The 15,359-nt window shown below is 42.6% G+C and overlaps 1 protein-coding gene across 4 annotated transcripts in view; it reads right to left on the bottom strand.

Annotated features, from left to right (window-relative positions):
* Nucleotides 1–15,359, bottom strand: part of tec (tec protein tyrosine kinase) — a 164,351-nt gene that overhangs the window by 82,078 nt on the left and 66,914 nt on the right. For all 4 annotated transcript variants that reach the window (XM_067988091.1, XM_067988106.1, XM_067988115.1 and 1 more), the window contains 3 exons: nt 15,035–15,116; nt 7,528–7,656; nt 1,614–1,651 (listed from right to left, as the gene is read on the bottom strand). In XM_067988091.1, coding sequence (XP_067844192.1) covers nt 1,614–1,651; nt 7,528–7,656; nt 15,035–15,116 — 249 coding nt within the window. The remainder of the gene's footprint in view (nt 1–1,613; nt 1,652–7,527; nt 7,657–15,034; nt 15,117–15,359) is intronic.

Raw genomic sequence — 15,359 nt, 5'->3', positions numbered from 1 at the left:
CAGCCAAGTCCAGAAAGACCAGATGTTCTGTCACCACCAAAGGCCTAAAACCTTTAAATGTTAAGAGTAAAAGCAAAGATCAAATCCTGGATTAGGATGCTAGATAAACAATATTCTTCATGATAGCTTTTTATTCTCAAATATAAAAAGGCATGACTTCATCTCTTTTAGGCAGTTCAGATAAAAGGTGGCAGTGAGCCAAAGGAACACGAAGTTAGTTAGAAAAAGGGAGTTGGTTGGAGCAAAAAGAAAGGCAAATGATTGCTTTTGTGCTAGTCTATTTGGACTAAAGATCAAGTCAGCCAAAGAGAACAGTCACAGACTCAGAAAAATGTTGATAAGATTAGACTAAATGTTCAGGAAACTCAGTTTAGCTAGTGAGAGGGTTCTTGTAGCATTGATCAGTCAATTCCATAATACAAATTCTCATGGTGCAATAAATATATGTACATGTATGAATACACGCAAAGGATGAACTAGAAGAAAAAGAACTAGAAGAACTGACTACTGTGGAGGACTCCTGGATGGCATACCGAGATTCTATAGCCAGGTCAATGCCAGGAAACAAAAGAAGCATTGACATAGAAGAGGATTCAACTTTAACTGAACAGTGTAACCACTCTCGAACAAGGAAGTCATAAGTTTTTTTAAAACTGATACCACAGAATTAAACACAGGTCAGTTATGCGTCATTATACAACTACAAGTGACTATGTGTAGTGTAATCTTTGACACAGTAATTCTGAAACGGACTTATATCTTAGAATGAATTAAGCTGAATCCAGCTAAGGCTGTGCACTCACCGAGTTATGTCATAGTAAGTTGAACCTAACTATTGCTGTGTTGTCATAATTCCAAACCCAAGTTACCGGACTACTTGTGACGGTTACTCCGATAACCATATCTTTCCATGCGTGGAGTTAGGAAAATAGTGTTCAGAAGCAACTTTGTGTCACTGTTCACCTTTTGATCTCTAATAAGTCAAGAGCTAAATGGCAGAATAATTTCTCAATAGTATTAAGGTTGGTGCATGTAGGCAACTCAAAGAGCCAAATCATGCATCATATACTTTAAAGTAAAGTTGAATTCCAATATATTTCCTACATTAGTTGCAGGCATTGTAAGATCAACATTTTCCAGTTAATCATCCTGTGTATGTGCCTGGCTCTTAAAAATAGAATATTCAGTTATACAAGGGTTTGGAGCTTGGGTCCAAGATGTGCATTAATCATCCCTACACTCCCCATCATGACAGTGACTGCACATCTGGAATCAAATGAAATGTTTGTTCAAAGTCTCTGTAATAGCTCTCCTCAGAATGCAATACTTTTAAACATGCACTGCTTGTTCAAGCATCCCTTTCTTTGGTTCAGAAAATCATGTCACCTCCGTACAGACAATACTATAATACCCCAAACGTAGTTGGCCTGCAAGAGATGCTAAAACCATTTTACTCAATGACTGCAAATGATTAATGAGCTGATATTTAGCTCACATTACTAATAGCTATTAGAAATCTTATTTACACTACAGCGAGAACATTAATAAAGTAATGCATATAACAGTGAATTAACAAGTAGATTTATTGTTGAATTTTTTTTGTCAATTCTTACCACATCATCTGGTGTTGGTGGAAGTGGTTTTCGAGTAACTAAAAAGAAAAAAAAACTACTTTCAACAGAGGAAATATTAAAGCAATCTCCAACAGAAATTTACAAAAATCTCACCCAAGAACAATTTAACCGTAGTCAAAATAATTTGTTTGATAGATTGATGAAAGTTTCTAGGGTCATGCTTGTTGTAGCTATCATCAATAAAACTCCCATTCAACAGAAGTATATCATACCCACCTGTAAATTTTAAATCGAACACTCATAACCCGATTGAGAGGTTTGACTCAATATTAGATAAAAGAGGCCTCAAACATTAAAAATGGACAGGAGCCCTGCTGAAGTACCACTAGTGCTGAAAGAATTTTTGTTTGGACACTTTGGCTAATATTTACTTGGGTAGGCAATAATCATTTATGCAATGAGAATGTCAGGCTTGATATGGCCACAAAGTGCATACAAAACATAGCACTTCCAATGTCAGCATGGTTCAGTGATATCAGTCTTACTTTTGTATCAGAAAGTCTTTTTTTCTTCTTTTTTTACAACATGGAAACAGGCCCTTCGGCCCAACATGTCCATGTCGCCCAGTTTATACCACTAAGCTAGTCCCAATTGCCTGCACTTGGCCCATATCCCTCTATACCCATCTTACACATGTAACTGTCCAAATGCTTTTTAAAAAGACAAAATTGTACCCGCCTCTACGACTGCCTCTGGCAGCTCGTTCCAGACACTCGCCACCCTTTGAGTGAAAAAATTGCCCCTCTGGACCCTTTTGTATCTCTCCCCTCTCACCTTAAATCTATGCCCCCTCGTTATAGACTCCCCTACCTTTGGGAAAAGATTTTGACTATCTACCTTATCTATGCCCCTCATTATTTTATAGACTTCTATAAGATCACCCCTTAACCTCCTACTCTCCAGGGAAAAAAGTCTCAGTCTATCCAACCTCTCCCTATAAGTCAAACCATCAAGTCCCGGTAGCATCCTAGTAAATCTTTTCTGCACTCTTTCTAATTTAATAATATCCTTTCTATAATAGGGTGACCAGAACTGTACACAGTATTCCAAGTGTGGCCTTACTAATGTCTTGTACAACTTCAACAAGACATCCCAACTCCTGTATTCAATGTTCTGTCCAATGAAACCAAGCATGCTGAATGCCTTCTTCACCACCCTATCCACCTGTGACTCCACTTTCAAGGAGCTATGAACCTGTACTCCTAAATCTCTTTGTTCTATAACTCTCCCCAACGCCCTACCATTAACGGAGTAAGTCCTGGCCCGATTCGATCTACCAAAATGCATCACCTCACATTTATCTAAATTAAACTCCATCTGCCATTCATCGGCCCACTGGCCCAATTTATCAAGATCCCGTTGCAATCATTGATAACCTTCTTCACTGTCCACAATGCCACCAATCTTGGTGTCATCTGCAAACTTATTAACCATGCCTCCTAAATTCTCATCCAAATCATTAATATAAATAACAAATAACAGCGGACCCAGCACCGATCCCTGAGGCACACCGCTGGACACAGGCCTCCATTTTGAAAAACAACCCTCTACAACCACCCTCTGTCTTCTGTCGTCAAGCCAATTTTGTATCCAATTGGCTACCTCACCTTGGATCCCATGAGATTTAACCTTATGTAACAACCTACCATGCGGTACCTTGTCAAAGGCTTTGCTAAAGTCCATGTAGACCACGTCTACTGCACAGCCCTCATCTATCTTCTTGGTTACCCCTTCAAAAAACTCAATCAAATTTGTGAGACATGATTTTCCTCTCACAAAACCATGCTGACTGTTCCTAATCAGTCCCTGCCTCTCCAAATGCCTCTAGATCCTGTCTCTCAGAATACCCTCTAACAACTTACCCACTACAGATGTCAGGCTCACCGGTCTGTAGTTCCCAGGCTTTTCCCTGCCGCCCTTCTTAAACAAAGGCACAACATTTGCTACCCTCCAATCTTCAGGCACCTCACCTGTAGCTGTCGATGATTCAAATATCTCTGCTAGGGGACCTGCAATTTCCTCCCTAACCTCCCATAACGTCCTGGGATACATTTCATCATGTCCCGGAGATTTATCTACCTTGATGTGCGTTAAGACTTCCAGCACCTCCCTCTCTGTAATATGTACACTCCTCAATACATCACTATTTATTTCCCCAAGTTCCCTAACATCCATGCCTTTCTCAAGTCAAAGGTACCAAGCACCACTTGAGCACATGATCTGGGCTACCACTTCACTGCAGCACTGAGGACACGCTGCATTTTCAGAGGTGCAATCTTTCAGATGAGGTGTTAAATTAAAGCCCAGTTTGCCTGCTGAGATGGACGCAAAAGATCCCATGACACTATGCAAAGTCAACATTTATACCTCAACCAGCACTACCAACACAGATTGGGGGTGAGACTGGGCCGTTTAGCAACCGTATTTTTTTTTAAGGTGCACCTAGCAACCACCGGCGGCATGCAGAGTAGGGGAGATTATGACGCAAATCAGTGTGCAATGCTGATTTAAATTGACCGCTGCGATTTTGGAACTCCACACTCCATCCAACTCACTGTCTTAACCTCGCACAGCTGAACATGATTTAAAGGACCACCCCCCCACCACCAGCAGTAATTAAGGGGATCATGCAAGAGTTACAGGTTATTTGCTGGATATTTTTTGATCTGTTCATGGGATGTGGGTGTCACTGGCAAGGCATTTATTGCCCATCCCTAATTGTCCTTGAAAAGGTGGTGGTGAGCTGCCTTCTTGAGCCGCTGCAGTCCGTGTGAAGGTTCTCCCACAGTGCTGTCTGGCAGGGAGTTCCAGGATTTTGACCCAGCGACGATATATTTCCAAATCAGGATGGTACGTGGCTTGGAGGGGAACGTGTAGGTGGTGGTGTTCCCATGTGCCTGCTGCTCTTGTCCTTCTAGCTGGTACAGGTTGTGTGTTTGGGAGGTGCTGCTGAAGAAGCCTTGGTGAGTTGCTGCAGTGCATCCTGTAGATGATACACACTGCAGCCACGGTGCACCGGTGGTGAAAGGAGAGAATGTTTGGGGAGGTGGATGGGGCCGCAATCAAGCGGGCTGCTTTGTCCTGGATGGTGTCGAGCTTCTTGAGTGTTGTTGGAGCTGCACTCATCCAGGCAAGTGGAGAGTATTCCATCACACTTCTGACTTGTGCCTTGTAGATGGTGGAAAGGCTTTGGGGAGTCAGGAGGTGAGTCACTCGCTGCAGAAAACCCAGCCTCTGACCTGCTTTTGTAGCCACAGTATTTTTTGGTTGTTCCAGTTAAGTTTCTTGTCAATGGTGACCCCCAGGATGTTGATGGTGTGGGATTCAGCAATGGTAATGCCCTTGAATGTCAAGGGGAGGTGGTTAGATTCTCTCTTGTTGGAGATGGTCATTGCCTGGCACTTGTCTAGCATGAATGTTATTTGCCACTTATGAGCCCAATCCTGGATGTTGTCCAAGTCTTGCTGCATGCGGGCATGGACTGCTTCATTATCTGAGGGGTTGCGAATGGAACTGAACACTGTGCAATCATCAGCGAACATCCCTATTTCTGACCTTATGATGGAGGGAAGGTCATTGATGAAGCAGCTGAAGATGGTTGGGCCTAGGACACTGCCCTGAGGAGCTCCTGCAGCAATATCCTGGGGCTTAGATGATTGGCCTCCAACAACCACTACCATCTTCCTTTGTGCTAGGTATGACTCCAGCCACTGGAGAGTTTTCCCCCTGATTCCCATTGACTTCAATTTTACTAATGCTCTTTGATGCCACACTCTGTCAAATGCTGCCTTGATGTCAAGGGCAGTTACTCTCACCTCACCTCTGGAATTCAGCTCTTTTGTCCATGTTTGGACCAAGACTGTAATGATTGGCACCCCATCCACCACCCTAAACATTCACTCCCTTCACCACCGGCGCACTGTGGCTGCAGTGTGTACCATCCACAGGATGCACTGCAGCAACTCGCCAAGGCTTCTTTGACAGCATCTCCCAAACCCATGACCTCTACTACCTGGAAGAACAAGGGCAGCAGGCACATGGGAACAACACCACCTGCACGTTCGCCTCCAAGTCACACACCATCCCGATTTGGAAATATATCACCCTTCCTTCATCGTCACTGGGTCAAAATCCTGGAACTCCCTACACAGCACTGTGGGAGAACATTCACCACAGCGGCTCACCACCACCTTCTCAAGGGCAATTAGGGATGGGCAATAAATGCTGGCCTTGCCAGCGAAGCCCACATCCCATGAACGAATAAAAAAAACTGGCCACTTATCTCATTGCTGTTTATGGAAGCTTGCTGTGTACAACGTTGGTAGCTGCATTTATCCACAACAATGTGACTACATTTAAAAAAGGAATGCACCGGCTGTAAAGCACTTTGGGACATCCTGAGGACAGAAAGGCACAATATCGGGTAGAAATTGGACCTTGATGCAATGAGGCCCAATTTCGGGGACAAAGTCCTTCACTTGAAGGATACCTCAAAAACGTCTGACTTGAAACTGGGCCATTTTTCAGGTGTACCTGGCGGCCACCTAAAATAGGCATTAGGTTACTTATATATGTAAGTGAGCGGCCTAATGCCTGTTCCTCTCACAGAAATTGGACAGTGATGAGCGAGGCTGGCGTCAGGACTGCCCCGTTCAGGATTCTTTAATGGCTGCAGTGGCCTAAGCAGCAGCTGCCAACTAAATGTAATTTCTTCGAGAATTTATATATTTTTTTTAAGAAGAACTTTCCTGTGGAGCCAGGAGGAGCAAGTGTGCTCCCCCAACTCCACAGTCATCATGACTGTCCTCCACCATTGCCCACACCAACCCCCCATCCTGGGACTTACCTTTGGACCGCAGCCAGCAAGGCAAGCAGCCCGATATTTTTCTTAAGTAAATGCAGGAACTGCCTGTGGAGGCGTCCCGGCAGCTAGCACAAAAATATTAAATGAAGCCCGAGTTCCAATTTCAGTCCAGCCTCAGGCCTCCCTTTTGGGGCGCAGTGATGATTCTGAGCCCAGAATTGGCCACAGACGAATTTTCACCCCTATAAGTGCAAAATCTTTCATTTAAGCTTATTTAAGAAAATAAATTTACATTAGTTACATGAAACATAATAAGGATGGTTTGCAGGCTTGCAATTGGCTGCATACACTGGATACCCCCTCTTTCATTGTAACTCAAGAGCAACACTGCACAGGGATGTACATAATACATGGCACAACACATACATTGCTGGGAAGCACAGAGTTGTGTGCCAGCAGTATTATCTGAATAGGATATTTTAAAGGTTAGGAACATACGAATGGACAGGACCAAAATAGACTATTGTGATTCGTTTGGCTGGTCCCACCGACTAGGAAATATCTCATCCCATGATACCTCTGATACTCATCTACCATTTTTTTCCCACCAGGCATCTATCCAACTCCCTCATTGGAACACTAGAGCTGTTAAATTGCATATAACAAGGGCAATGCATACCATACAAATACCCATATTATTAAAGTCACAGCTGAGAATAATGGTCATCTGGCAGCGATTCCCCCCCAATACTTGATCCTGGGGTTAAGATTACATCATAAATCATTAGAAAAATGATTAGCTGAACCCCAATGCAGGATTGCAAATTTGCAATTACCCAACAGTATTATCAAAAATAACATATTATAAAATTTCTACAAGTGGTTTTAGTCATTGTAATACCACCCACCAATATAACTCCGTGCCTATTTGGTTAGAAGTCCAGCGAATGTACACCAATCAAATCATAAATTTCTGACTAAAAAGCAGTTTCAACAACATGCACAATTTAAAAAAGGATACAATTTCCTTAATTTAAAACATTTTACTCAAACACTTCCTTTGTCAGAAATAAGAAATACAATACTTACGATCACCAAGTAGGTTATATTCCTCACAGCCTGGCGCAAGTTTATCTGCTTGTCTACAGCATTGCCACACTCCTTCTGCCCAGAACTTTGGATGATATTTTGGCAATATTAAATCGTTATTTCTTATTTCTAATGTAACAAGAAAAAAGGTACAAGTTAACTTCAAAGAATGATGATTACTGACTTAACTAAAATCTCAGTTAATGAAAATAGCTCCTAATTTGAGCACATTCCACTTTGTGATCTTGTTGTCCAAGTCTAGTGCCATACAATTTCTGAGGTAGACAGAATGTATGCTTAAAAGCCATTTGTTTAGATTTTTAAGTTGAAACTGGAAGCATGAGATTCTTAATTAAGTGACAAACTGAAAGAGCAAATCACACCATCAACATCACTTTATAAAAACTATTATTTTTATTTTATCTCCATATTTCTATTGATTTTAAAATATGTATTTTTGTTTAAACAATGACTGCTGATAATATTGAATTGTCATGAGTCTAACTGAATGAAGCAGCTACGTCAATATCCATAGTTGAAAAAGCATTTTGAGTTAATGATCATCAGTAATTATGTTAATCTGGCTTATTCACACCATCTCACGCAATAACTCATCTATTACTGCTCGTCTATTGTATAAGATCAATGATAGTTGCGACAGCTCCTGATGAGCAGGTCTCGCACAGCTCGATGCAAATTGAAAATAAACTTGCCAGAATTTACTTAGGCTAGTGACAGGAAAACCAGTAGAATGGGATCCTCATGATCTCTGTCCTGATCAAACCCTGGTAAATTTACTTCCAGGTTATAGTTGGGTGCACGAGACCTGCACATCAGGTACCAGAACCACTACCATGGGTCATTGCACAATATAAAAATAGTTCCATTGATGATGTTATCAGCACTCCAATTTTACAGTAATAGATGAGTTACTCAGACAGACGGTATGAATGAGCTAAGTTAACATGGCAAACATTTAAAGAAATATTTCATAATTCAGTATTTCATTTTTCTCAACGAATATATTCATTTGAGGAATAAAAATTCCATGGGAAAAGTGATCCATCCGTATCTAAAGAAGTTAAGGATAGTATTAGATTAAAAGAAGAGGCTTATAATATTGTCAAAAATAGTAAGCCTGAGGATTGGAAGAGTTTTAGAAACCAGCAAAAGATGACTAAAAATTGATCAAGAGGAAGAAAATAGAATATGAGAGTAAACCAGCAAGAAATATAAAAACAGATTGTAAGAGCTTCTACAAGTATGTAAAAAGGAAGAGAGTAGCAAAAATAAACATGGGTCCCTTAGAGACTGAGGCAGGAGAAATTAAAATGGGGAATAAGGAAATGGCAGAGACATTAAATATTTTGTATCTGTCTTCACAGCAGAAAACACAAAAAAAACAGCTGAAACAGTGGGGAACCAAGGGTCCAATGAGAGTGAGGAACTTAAAGTAATTAATATTAGTAAAGAAAAAGTACTGAGAAATTATTGGGACTAAAACCCACAAATCCCCTGGATCTGATGGCCTACATCTGAGGGTGCCAAAAGAGGTGGCTGCAGATTTAGTGGATGCATTGGTTATGATCTTCCAAAATTCCCTAGATTCTAGAACGGTCCCAGTGGATTGGAAGGAAGCAAATGTAACCCCGCTATTCAAGAAAGGAGGGAGAGAGAAAACAGGGAACTACAGGCCAGTTAGCCTGACATCAGTACGCAGAAAAATGCTGGAATCTATTAAGGACGTGGTAACGGGGCACTTAGAAAATTTAATATGATTAGGCAGAGTCAACATGGTTTTAAGAAGGGGAAATCATGTTTGACAAATCGATTGGAGTTTTTTGAGGATGTAATTAGCAAGGTAGATAAAGGGGAACCATTGGATGTAGTATATTTGGATTTTCAAAAGGTATTCGATAAGGTGCTACACAAAAGGTTGTTACACAAGATAAGGGCTCATGGGGTTGGGGATAATATATTAGCATGAAAAGAGGATTAGTTAACATCAGAGAACAGACAGTAGGAATAAACAGTTCATTTTCAGATTGGCAGGCTGTAACTAGTGAGGTGTCACAAAGATCAGTGCTTGGGCCTCAGCTATTTACAATCTATATTAACAACTTAGATGAAGGGACTGAGTATAACGTATCCAAGTTTGCTGACGATACAAAGCTAGGTGGAAAAGTAAGCTGTGAGGAGGACACAAAGGGCGCTAAATTGGGCCATGTAGCGCCCGTTGTTTCGGTGCTACGCAGCGTCTCGAGGTGCCAAGATGGCGTCTTGGCTGTACACGACGTTTCAAGCGTGACATACGCAAATACCGAACTCCTGAAGTGTGTAAAGTAGGGAGAAAATGCGTGCAGTGTGCAACACTGATTTAAAGTGATAGACACCATTTTGGACCTTATCGCTCAACTCAACGCACAGTCTTAACCACACACATCTGAAAATGTCTTACCGTGCCTGGAGGACCCCCCACCAGCACTATTTAAAGGGATCATGCAGGATTTACAGGTTAGTTGCTGGATTATTGCTTCTGGCTGCTGGTGGAATATGAAGTGTTTTTCGAAGCTCCCTATACTTAGAGAGTTCCTAAAGTACATCTGAGAGTGGTTTGGCAGGTGCTGTCTTACGGTTCGGAAAGGTACAACCGAGGTTGAACAACATTCCTGGCAACCATGGGTGGTCTGCTAGGGCTCCAGCTGGGCATTGAGTACGACTGGGAGCTCGCGAAGAGGCCACGCACAGCAGGTCAAGCTGCGAGGAGAGGGAGGAGGAGGCGGCGCAGGGCACTGAGCAGGAGGTCGTATCCAATGAGGGCCTTCCGGGACCAATTTTCTTACCTCAACGTGACCGAGGAGAATTGCATCCGATGCCTGAGGTCCACCAAGGAAGCTGTGACTGAGATCTGTCAACTGATGCGGCCAGAACAGCACTGCCTCTGGCTGTGAAGGTAACCGCGGCACTGAATTTCTACAGCTCAGGATCATTTCAGACTGCCGCTGGCGACATGTGCAACATCTCGCAGTATGCAGTGCACTGCTGCATAAAGGAGGTCAAAGAAGCACTGTACCAGATGAGGAACAGGTTCATCACGTTCCCTCTTGACAGAGACAAGCAGAACGAGTGAGCACAGGGGTTCGCTCGCATTGCTGGCTTCCCCAAGGCGCAGGGTGCCATTGACTGCACGCATATTGCTCTGCGTGTGCCAGTCATGGTCGTGGTCAAATAGCTGCCAGTATGTGTGACCTGCGAGTGGTGGTCGTGTGACCTGCAAGTGTGGTACAGAATTCCGAGTGCAGCATTGAGTATGGATGGGCAGTGTTTGTTGGTGGGTGGGTGACAGGGGGTGTGATGCGTGGAGCAGTTGGTTGGATGTGCCCTTGACACTTGCATTCACTCACCTTGACCACTCATGTCAAATCATTGAACTTCTTTCGGTACTGCACCCACATGCGTGGTGCCATGCTCCTGGAGTTCACTTCCTGGGCCACAGCCTGCCAATGCCTGCAGAGCTGCAGTCTGGACGGTCTCCTGCCATCCTGCGGTACACGTTGGCCCTCCTTTCATCCACCCCTTCCACCAGGACCTCCAGTGCATCATCGGAGAAGCATGGGGCCCCCTCTCATGTTGGTACTGTCAACCTTGCGGCCATCTTTCCCTCCTCCTAGTGAACTGTGCATGTCCCATTTAAAATGAGCACCTGCACCTTTAAGAGGTGTAGGTTGCCGATGACGTGCGCTGAGCACGTGCCATTTCCGGCTTCCTCATTCTCCGTGCAGCCTCTCAGCAACGCGAGTAGCGCTGGCTGCACAGACATATCATGGTAAGTAGCAAGCAGCTCGAAACTCACGTGCTGCCTGCGTAGGGGTCATCGGGCGTGGGGTAATAGCAGATCGTGCTATCTACGCCCGAAAATGGGCCCTATCGAATATTTTCCCCCAAAGAATCTGCAAAAGGACAGACAGGTTAAGTGAATGAGCAAGAAGTTGGCAGATGGAGTATAATGTGAGGTTATTCACTTTGGTAGGAAGAATAGAAAAGCAGAATATTTTTTAAATGGTGAGAAACTATTAAATGTTGGTGTTCAGAGGATTTGGGTGTCCTTGTACACTAAACACAGGAAGTTAACATGCAGGTACAGCAAGCAATTAGGAAGGCAACTGGTATGTTGGCCTTTATTGCAAGGGGGTTGGAGTACAAGAGTAAGGTAGTCTTACTGCAATTGTACAGGGCTTTGGTGAGACCACACCTGGAGTACTGTGTACAGTTTTAGCCTCCTTATCTAAAGGATATACTAGCCTTAGAGGCGGTGCAACAAAAGTTCACTATATCGATTCCTGAGCTGAGAGGGTTGTCCTATGAGGAGAGATTGAATAGAATGGGCCTTTACTCTCTGGCAATTAAAAGAATGAGAGGTAATTTCATTGAAACATAAAAGATTCTGAGCGGGCTTAACAGGGTAGATGCTGAGAGGCTCTTTCCCCTGGCTGGAGAGTCTAGAACTAAAGGGCATAGTCTCAGGAGAAGGAGACGAGGAGAAATTTCTTCACTCAGAGGGTTGTAAATCTTTGGAATTCTCTACCCCAGAAGCCTGTGGATGCTCAGTCGTTGAGTATATTCAAGGCTGAGATAGATAGATTTTTGGACTCTAAGGGAATCAAGGGACATGGGGATCGGGCGAGAAAGTGGAGCTGAGTTCGAAGATCAGCAGTGATCTTACTGAATGGCGGAGCAGGCTCAAGGGGCCATATGGTCTACTCCTACTCCTATTTCTTATGTTCTTAACAAAAGTTAATATCATGGAGCAAGTAAAATTCTTGATCGGTGTCCAGGAGAACTTTTTTAGCCAGTACGTAACAAGCCCAACAAGAGGGGATGCAATTCTAGATATAATCCTGGGAAATGAAGATGGGCAAGTGGGTGAAGTGACAGCGGGTGACCATATTGGGTATAGTGACCACAATTCAGTTCGTTTTAGCATTATTATAAAGGACAGAGTTAAATCAGGAGTAAACCTTTTAAATTGGGGGAAGGCAAATTTTACAGAACTAAGAGGTGATTTGGCAGAAGTGGACTGGACACAACTACTTGAGGAGAAATCAGTGGCAAGCCAGTGGGAGGCACTAAAAAGTGAAATTCTACGGGTACAATGCAGACACATTCCCTCAAAGAAAAAGGGTGGCACTGGCAAATTTAGAGCCCCCTGGTTGTCTAGAAGTATATGGGGCAAGATAAAGCAGAAAAAGAAAGCTTATGACAGTCACAGAAAACTAAATACTGCAGAAAGCCTACAGGAGTATAGAAAGTTAAGGGATGAAGTAAAAAAGGAAATAAGGAAAGCAAAGAGAGGGCATGAAAAAATATTAGCGAGTAAGATTAAAGAAAACCCAGAGATGTTTTATCAGTACATTAAGAACAAGAGGATAGCTAAGGAAAAGGTGGGGCCTATCAGGGATGATAAGGGTAACTTGTGTGTAAAAGCAGAGGATGTGGGTAGGGTTTTAAATGACTATTTTGTCTCCGTATTCACAAAGGAAAGGGATGATCCGGACGTAGTAGTTAAAGAGGAGAGGTGTGAAATATTGGATAAGGTAAACATAACAAGAGAGGAAGTACTAGAGGGACTGGAATCCTTGAAAGTTGATAAGTCACCAGAGCCGGATAGGTTACTTCCTAGGCTATTGAAGGAAGCCAGGGAGGAAATAGCGGATGCTCCGAGGATCATTTTCCAATCCTCACTAGATACAGGGGAGGTACCGGAGGACTGGAAGACTGAAAACGTAGAACCATTGTTTAAAAAGGGTGCGAGGGAAAGGCCGAACAATTATAGGCCGGTCAGTCTTACCTCGGTGGTGGGCTAACCAATAGAATCAATACTGAGAGATAGGATAAACTGTCACTTGGAAAGGCATGGTTTAATCAGGGATAGTCAGCATGGATTTGTTCAGAGAAGGTCATGCCTTACAAATCTGATTGAATTCTTTGAGGAACTGACAAGGAGGATTGATGAGGGTGGTGCAGTGGATGTTGTCTACAAGGATTTTAGCAAGGCATTTGACAAGGTCCCACATGGCAGACTGGTCAGAAAGGTAAAAGCCCATGGGATACAGGGAAATGTGGCGAAATGGATCCAAAATTGGCTCAGTAACAGGAAACAAAGGGTAAAAGTTGATGGATGTCTTTGCGAATGGAAATCCGTTTCCAGTCGTGTGCCACAGGGCTCACTGTTGGGTCCTTTGCTGTTTGTGGTATATATTAATGATTTGACCTTGAATGTAGGGGGCATGATTGGCAAATTTGCAGACAACACAAAAATTGGCCGTGTAGTTGATAGTGACCATGTATAATCAGTTGCATCAAAGACTCAATTCTACCAATGAAATCTGATCAGAAAAAATGTCACAAAAGGGTCTCACTGGCCAAGCTGGAGCATTAAATAAAAAAATTAAATAAACAGCAAAAATGAAAATAGCTCCCCTAATTGTTCAATGGGTTAATGCACTTTGTTCAGTGGTATTGAACTATACACAGAAGAAAAGTCCCAGGTTTCTTCCCTGATCTTTTGAGGTGACAGTAGAGGTACTACTATTGATTTCAGTGCCCGAGGCTAGCCATTCAACAGGGTGCAGAGAGGGAAGGGGGAACTCAACCAAGATCCTCGCTTCTAGTGGTTATCTCGCATCTTCTTCTGAATATTCATGTGGGAGTTTTGTCTGTGCCAAGCATCAGGTGTGGTTGTGATGACCCCTATGCCTTCAATGTATGTATTTTTCTCCCTTCATTTTTTCACTTCCCCTCTCCCCAGTATCACATTCCATTCCCAACCCAAGAGGACTGTCAGATTACTCTCATGGCTTTATCAATGCCACAAACTTGATTTAGCTGTTGTTATTAGAAAATGCAAGATAACAGCTCAGCATGTGTTTTATTTTTTCTTCCTTCCCTGCAGAAAAGTTCCTAAGATCTGGTAAGCTGCTTCCCCTAGATTACAAACTCAATGTGTCGAATCATGGCCATTCAACTGCTTACCACCTAGCATAATACATTCCAGGAACCTTCTGCCACAGTGCCACTTTCAAAACATAGATGTGCCATATTTCCAAAATCCCACCGCAATTATTTTACACACAATAGTCAGTCATACCAAGAATCTACTCTTCAGCATTTTTTCCCCCCTAATTTTATAGGATTCCCATACGGGGCACAACTGAACTCTACCAGACAGCTACTGAATTCAATCAGAGCTAACAAAGCAGCTGAAAATTTGAAGGTATTAAAAGGTAAATTGGATGATCCCACTCCTGCAATGGGGAGCTGCACTTGGAGAATGACAGGATTATGGAGTATATCCTTAGAATTTCACAATCTTATTTTTGGGGATTTGAAAATGTGAAAGTTTTTATTATTTCCCACCAATTTTATGTAGTTTCACCAAACATGACTTCAATTTGAGATACGCATTCAGGTGAATTGGCAGAAGACAGTTATTACCTATAATTATTACCTTCTTTTAGCTTTTTCACCCACGTGCTTCTGCTATCAGCATTCGGAGCAAAAACATACAAGGTATTACAATCGTATATAATCTGCAACAAAAAAGTAAAAATTACAATAATGCAGTAGAATTTGAACCCTTTAGGAAGGCAAAGTGATACTACAAATGGATACCTAATATTTGTGCAAAATGATGTAGGAAAGGGTCAACTGCTTTAGTCCTCCAGGTGCATTAATGACAGCTTTAATATCCCTATTAACAACAATAACTTGCATTTATATACCACCTTTAATATAGTAAAACATCCCAAGGTGCTTCACAGGAGCGTTATCAA

The sequence above is a fragment of the Heptranchias perlo genome, chromosome 1 (genome assembly GCF_035084215.1).
Source record: "Heptranchias perlo isolate sHepPer1 chromosome 1, sHepPer1.hap1, whole genome shotgun sequence".
NCBI classification, from domain to species: Eukaryota; Metazoa; Chordata; class Chondrichthyes; order Hexanchiformes; family Hexanchidae; genus Heptranchias; species Heptranchias perlo.
Note: the sequence above shows the minus strand (reverse complement) of the source record. Positions and strands in the feature narration are given on the sequence as shown.